The following is a 7,746-nucleotide window of genomic DNA, read 5'->3' on the forward strand; positions in this document are numbered from 1 at the left end:
ACACAGAAATACAGGATATGATGTCACAGTCATGCAGCACGTGCCATTATGCTGAACTTGAGAACAGTTTTGAATTACCTCTATTTCACTCCGTTGCTTATATCTTAAACTGCCGCATACTCCTCACTACAATGATCTGACAACTGCAGGAAGTAGTTTCTTTTCAGAATAAAATGTTACATGAAAGTACAGTTAGCTTATTATAACCGAAAAGAAGTGTCTCTTTGGCCGTGTCTCCTCGACTGAAGCTGACTAAATCTTTGTTGATAATCACAGTTTTGCTTTTTTGTCATTAATAATAATGACAAAAATACTGGCGTGCGCCAATGATACCCATCAGCCTCACAGTAGATACATCTATGGTATCAATTTCAAAATCCTGCATCGCCTTGTTCTCAAGTTATCACATTCAAAAGAATTTAAGAAAGCTTGACCTCTGACCTTGAGGTCACCTTTTACAGCTGAGGGGTGAAAAATTATGTCAGATAAAACCAAATCATGAGATTCAAGATTCAAACAAGATAAAAACAACTGAAAGAGTTATTAAGCAGTGCAGATTACTCTTCTTTCAGTCAGCCAGTAATTAACTTATATTATTATATATATTTGTTTTAGCTTCATAAAAATCCCTTTGAGCATCTCAATGTGAACATTACACGTGTCAGGTTAATGAGACATTTTATGGAGCCCGTTTCAGCCAATAAAGACAAACAAATAAGAAGTGAAATAAGTGACCAATTTTCCTTCTTTTATGTTTTCCAGATGAACAAACTAAACATCAAACATCCCCATCAGGTCATTAACAAACTTTTCTCTCACCTGGTGAGACAGTCTTGATTCTGATTGGATGAGGACAGGAGTTCAGGACTCCTCTGACATCACCGAGGGTCATTCCCAACACAGGTGTCCCTCCAATCTCCAGGATGATGTCGCCCACCGTGGGTCCACCCCCGGGGGCGGCCGTGACGAACGGGAACTCGCCATAGTCAGCCCCGCCCCCGATGGCCAGCCCCAGCTCCCCCGAGCCACCGGTGCCGCCGCCCAGCGGGACGAAGCTCTCCTGCACCTGCAGACGACACAGAGGATGAAGTTCTCACAGGAAATGGTTCACCTCCGTTGTCACTGCAGGCGTTGCACGTTTCAGTACCTTGGAGCGCCAGTGCAGCTTCTTCACCGTCGCTTTAGACATGGCGGCTGAGCTGCAGACACAAGAACACAGGAAGTCACTGAGCGAGCTCAACAGCAGACTTCATCGGCTCACGCTGACAGGTGATCTGAACTAAACGCTGGCAGAATGACTCTGATCATTCTGTGAGCAGTTCAGCTGTAGCTGCTCCGTGAAGCAGATCTCCACGCGTCAAGAAAAACTGATAATTTAACTTCTGCCCTGACAGCAACTCAGATTTACATTCTTGGATTAAAATTCAGATCCAGTTCTTCAGTTTTCCAATTAACTGATCCATCAATGTGTCACTGTTTTCTGCCAGAGAGGACTCGGAAAGACTGAAGCGGACGACAGTAATTTGGATAAATAGCTTTCGTATCTTACTTGAACGATAATGCAGTCTTTTTTTAATTCTTCTTCTTGTTATTAGTTTTAAGCTACAAATGTGCTGCAGTTGACATCTCGTGACATCCACCCACTACTCAGGATTTTAAGGACCAGACCAGAAGTTGATTCTGGAAAACTCAAGTTTGCGTTTTCCTTCCAGCAGAAAAATCAGAAGTGTTGTTTCCTCATTATTGACATAGGATGCATTGGAAGCTTCCTTACCCCCTAACAAGCCTCCTACTTTGATTCTTTAACTTCTTGCTATCTAACTCGGATTCATCCTAAATTTTTAATAGGACACGAACCTTCTTTCCCCACTTCTATTCATGACTTACCTTCTTCTTTCCTTACTACAGGAAGCTTATTTTCTCCTATTTATTTGATTAGGAAACTTCTTTACCCTTACTTTCCTAGCCTCCTCACTTAAAAGGCCAAACAAGGTGTCTAAGAAACTTCTTTCCTTCTTTGTTTCCTTTAGAAGAAGAAGATTCTGTGTCCTCATACCCTTACTAGAAGGAAAGACCTTGTCTTTTTTGCGTCCTTGCTCAGTAAAACTTCTAAACTGCCGACCACGAGACATTTTTGTTCTGCCGCATTTTAATTTTGACCCCAAGCAGCAGAAAAACATGTCATCGGCAGAGTTCAGCTTCCTGTTTGAGACCAGCTCCTCCACAGACTCATCGACTCGCTGCTCCAGTCTGAGGGAACAGCAGATGGTGGCAGACAGCAGGGAGCCACACACACACACACACACACAGTCACAGCGTTAAACACAATCATATACACACTCATGTATGCACAAACACAGACTCGTCACTGCCACCGTTGCATTTATACACAGTTATACCCACAGGGAAACACACACACACACACACACGGGCACATACACAGGCTACCAGACGTAGTACATTAAATATGGATGAGCATATGTGAATGTGGGAGTCAGTGAAGAAACAAACAATGTCGTCCCTGAGCAGCAATTCACAATCTGAGCCTCAAAATTTATCTGACTGACAAAAACACAAGCAAGGAAGCTTTCCTGGAAGTGAGGACATGAGGCAGCTTATTTTAGGGATTAAAGAGAGAAGGAGACGAGGGGACAGCAAGGCTTCCTGGCTTGGAAGCGTGGAAGGAGGTTTGAATGTAGGCAGCTCCACAAACCTACTCTAATGAGGTTATTACAGAAAGACCTTCAGCTAAATGTTTATATGAAATGACCCATGCAATTCAATTTTTTTACAAGGTGCGATTAAAAAGTTCCAGGGATAGTTGCATAAAATTCAAAAAGCCAAGGCTGATTAAAATTTAGCCACTCACGATTGAAGGTCATCTTCGTTCCAGAGCCGACATCCTGTCCTGACCGCTCAGTTCAACAATTCACCACAGACCTCACACTTAAATGGACCTGAGCTAGATGTCGTGTGGAGGCTCATCAATGCTGATGAGAGCTGTGTCTGCAGCTACAACCGAGAAGTTTTCAGATCCACAGTTTCTACACCCAAAGGTGAGGAGTCAAGCATCTTTTATTTTGAAATTCGCGCTCTAGCGCACCATCAGTGATGAGACTGACGACTTTACATTAAGTACAAACGAGCACTGAGATGCTATCTTAACGCCTGCACCTCTCAGTTCCTGTGACTTCAGCCACCTCTGGCCCAGTGGTGAAGATCCATCAAGGACCAAAAAAGTGATGTTTTAAGCTCAATCGTGTAGCTTTTTTGATTACAGTTCGTTCATTAGTACAGATCAGTAGAGAAGGTGTCTGTCTCCCGAATCCTTAGCCTGTTCCACAGAAGAGGGGCGTGAAAGCTGAAGGCTCTGCCTCTCATTCATCTTTTAAATATCCTGCAAACCCTCAGTCTCAGAGCGAAGTGTATATAACATATTGTCTGCAATAGACTGCGACCAGTTTGAGCTGTACCCCTTTAGCCCTGTGACAGCTGGGATATACTCCAGCTCCACCTTAACTGGATAAGCAGAAGACAATAGATGGCCACAGTCATCTCAATAAAGCTTCATCACGTAAGGTAAGGACCCTAAAACATTAGAGAGAGAAGCCCAGTGAGCAGCATGTGGTGAGCGTAGGGGAGAAAACCTCCAGCATAACCCGGCTCACGAAGCAGCAGCCATCTGCTGCGACTGACTGGAGGGAGGGAAAAGAGGATCACAGAGAAACAACTCACAAACTACCTGAACTAACTCACAACCTCTTTGGATGTGGTAATGGAGCCGGAGAAGTTAATGATGTAAAGAAGGTAATGGGAATGTAAAGAAGGGGTTAAGGAAGGAAATGAGGATGTGAATAAAGTAGCAAGGAGGTAAAAAAAAAAAAAAAAGGCAGTGAGGAGCTACAAATAGTAGCAAAGAATTAAAGAAGGTAATGATGAGGTAAAGAAGGTTGTGAGGAGACATATTAGGCAGCACAGAGTTAGAGAGGTAAGAAATAAAGAGGTAAGAAATGTACCGAGGATTTAAAGAAGGCAGTGAGAAGGCAAATAGGTTAGTGAGGTGATAAATAAGACAGAAAGGAATTAAAGAATAGAGTAAGGAAGTGAATAAAGTGACAAGAAAGTAAATAAGGTAGCGAGGAGAGAAGGAAAGGATGAGATAAAGAAGGCAGCGAGGTGCAAAAGAAGGTTGCAAGAAGGTAAATAAAGAGAGAATTAAAGCAGAGGATGCACAGAGCTGTGGTGAATGGATCTGGAGGCTGAGCCGTGTTTGTCAGGATGTGCGGTGACACTCGTCGCAGCGTGAGCTCGACATGTGCCGCTATTAACACATCATTAACACATGCTCGCTCGCCCCTACTCCAGTCCCCTCTCTCCCTTTCACTTCCTGGCTGTCACCTCTTTCGCTTTAGTCGTACAAAATAAAAGCCTTTCCCAACACTCGGTGGTTTGACTCGAGCGTGTGTGGCGTACCTTTACAAATCAACGCTGTGAGCTGCTGCGCGTTCAGCTGCCATCTCCAACTATCTCAGCAGCCGTGTTGGTGTCTCTTTCTCCTCTTAGCTCCTTGGTTGTCCTCTTTAATCCTCTTCTACTTGTGTCCCTCGCTCGTTTTCACTTCCGTGGCCTCTTTTGCTGATAAGCCTGGTCAGGGTTCACAGCGTGATGTAAGTCAGAGTGTGTTTAGGGAGTGGACTCATTGCTCGCGTTATGTACATGTGTTTACAGGAATGTGTGCGTCCTTCTAAAGAAAGCGTCGGTGAGGCAAGCAAACAGTTTTGTGACCTTCAATGAGGGGTAATAAACACTCGAGACAACCCTCACTGATCGTTTATTCACGCTAAAGCCTGAGAGAAGCTCAAGTTTTCCACAGCTCACTATAACAGGCTTACACACACACGTCAGTCAAAACACAACGCCATATAAAGCAGTCATATCGCAGCTGGATATTTACTGTACTTTTATTACACATTTATTGTAGGACACTTGGGATGTATGCAAGCGAGCATTTGATATCAGTTTACTCATAGTCAGATTTTTGTCAGGTAGTTATTTTAGGTACAAAAACAAAATGTTTTGTTTGAGTTTTCTTCAGAGAATAATTCATAAGTAGGAGATTATTCCTGGGTTGGAACGCTGAAGGTAAATCAGGGTAAGACACACCCTTAGTTAGTTACAAATCCCACATAAATGTCATATTTTTTCTTACATCTGTATGCTGATTTCTTGTAACAGCATCTTTCTGTTGTCAGTAATTAAAATATTTTTGATCCTATTTCTAATGTCTCTTATAGAATCTCTTCTCTCTGTCCTTGACCCAAGCATTGCAAATTATGGGTGGGTGGGTCATCTTATTTGGTTTATCTACTTTTTGGCTCTGTGAGCGAACTCGTCGGGCCAGGACTCTGCAGTCTATTCACACCTACAGGCCAGTGGACTCTCTTTCAAGGATGAGGATGTAACAGGACAGGGAGGAACGCTGGTTTGAACACGGAGTCATTCCCCAACTCTCTGTGAATGGTTCTCATGGCCATTGATCAGTGGCGTTTGATCAGTGGCCATGACAATTTGCATATTAATGATGAAGGAACTGACCTTCCAGCCCTTTGTTCCTGTGGGCTGGTTTCAGTCATTATGCAAATGTACTGTTTATAAGATTGGAGAAACCTGAGTGACAAAACGTTTCTCCCACTGAAAACGCTTCGTCCAGATGAACAGAATCAACTTTTGGGATTTGATTGTAATTATTTGTTTACTACAAAACAATATCAATGAATTAACAAAGAGAAAGCGCATTCTGTCACGTCCCTTGGTTTCAGAGCCAGGGTTTTGAGTTTTGGGGCTCTGGGGTTTCTTTAGTTTGATGCTTTTGGTTTTCTTTGGATTAAGGTTATGTGTCTGCATTGTTGGAATTTAGTGTTGTGTTATTTCTTAGTGTTTGCGTGTCATGTTTATTGCCTGATACCTTATATAAGTGCTGTATGCTATAATTTCATGCCTTCTGTTCTGGAGATCCTTGTGTTTATTTAGTAAATTCCCCTTTGTGTTCTTCTATTCTTGACTTTTGTCTTTGTATTTCAGTTTCTCTTGTGTTCTTCGTTCAGCTGTGTCTTGCTTTATTTTGGTAATTGTTGCCATCTGTGTCTTCTGTTCTGATTACTTCCCCCTGCCTCATTTTGTTTATAACCTTATAACCTTACTCCTCAATATCTTCTGTGTTCAGTATTGTATCAGTTCAATGCAATTTTATCTATATAGCACCAAATCATAGCAACGGCTACCTCACGGTCCTAAAATAAAAATACAGGGAAAAGAAAATCGTCTGCATTAGCCATGTGTTCCCACCTCAGTATTCCAGGTGTCCAAGCCTACATAGAGCTTTCTGGTTCTGTATATTTTCATATTTAAATTTAAAAATATAAGAGCCGTTTCAGCTTGATTCCTGCCTCCAGTGTGCTGCATGACTCTAAATGTAGAAAAACCACCAATATTCTGGTTGGACAACTGGACAAACTCTGTATGTCTGCTGTCATGCTGGCTGTATCTATACCTGTCATGTACTGTGTGTGGCAGGCAGCAATGGTGGACCCAAAGTGCAGACTAAACTCAGATGTATTGCTACACAGTAGAAAAACAGACTTAAACTGGAACTATTAACAAGGCTGAAACAGGCAGCACACACAACATGGAACCAGGGAGATCGCAACACAGACCAAGGAAAACACAGAGGGAGCAATCAGGGAATGGGAGACAGGAGGGAAACACAGCTGGGACAAATCAGAGCTAATGAGACAAAGTGGACAGGGACTATCAAAATAAGACAGGAAGCACACAGACTGAACTCAAGACACGCAAGCTTAACACTCGAGACTGGAGGAATGAAACCGAGACGAGAGTCACAAAACACAAGACACGGCTAGAGGGAGGTAAACATAATTACTGACAGCAAACAACCTAACATAAACCACTCAGAGAACCTAAACTTAGAATATACCTTTAACCCTTTAGACAAAGAAAACTAGAACATAATGAAATAAACAAACTCAAAAAACCAAAGACACAAAACACCGGGTCGACGACCCAGGCAGCCTAACAATGATTCTATTAAAAGTCAGCAAAAACATGACAATCAACACAAAGCACCATCCTATAAACATGAAATGAAAGCATCAGATGTGTGTGCTCTTCCTGTGTCACGCTGCCTAAAGGAGAAGAAGTTTTAAACTGGAAGTTTTTTCCACTTTATAGCAAAATAATCACAGATATTTGATTTTGTCTTCTTTTTCTCAACGGTCAAGTGTAGGTGTTGTGAGAAGGAGAGTGGGTGGCATTGGAATTGGCAATCAGCAATGAAACTAACTAATAAGCAGTCATGAATTATTAATCAGTTTGATTATTAATTTTATTGCATTTGTTCCTTCAAGTCAGTTTAAGATCATGTTGATAACTGAAGCATGGTCAGAGTCATATGCAGCTGTGTAGGCTTCCTATGCTTTAAGCAGCTCGTGTGTCTCGTTTAGCTCACACGCTGTCTCCGAGGTTGGTGGTGAAGGAACTCATTTGAGAGAACAAATTACTAATTTGATCCTTAATTCCTTCTGCTGTCCTCTGCCTGCAGTTTCGGAGTGTGATGTTCTGTGTGAGTGGATTAATATTCAGCAGGTCATATGTATGTCAGTCACTCACTGAGATCCTTGAAGTGAGGATGCTCGCTTCGCTGTGGCCTCGTTTCCTTTTCTTTGTGTC

General features: G+C 42.4%; 1 protein-coding gene across 1 annotated transcript in view; it reads right to left on the reverse strand.

Moving 5' to 3' along the window:
• The window catches only part of LOC102288571 (membrane-associated guanylate kinase, WW and PDZ domain-containing protein 1), a gene marked incomplete in the record, with an annotated part of 60,782 nt that overhangs the window by 35,281 nt on the left and 17,755 nt on the right, over positions 1-7,746 (reverse strand). Inside the window, 2 exon segments of the mRNA XM_042224448.1 lie at positions 820-1,066; positions 1,148-1,199. Coding sequence (XP_042080382.1) covers positions 820-1,066; positions 1,148-1,189 — 289 coding nt within the window.

The sequence above is a fragment of the Haplochromis burtoni genome, unplaced genomic scaffold (assembly GCF_018398535.1).
Source record: "Haplochromis burtoni strain Fernald_Lab_line unplaced genomic scaffold, NCSU_Asbu1 Contig_138, whole genome shotgun sequence".
Classification (NCBI taxonomy): domain Eukaryota; kingdom Metazoa; phylum Chordata; class Actinopteri; order Cichliformes; family Cichlidae; genus Haplochromis; species Haplochromis burtoni.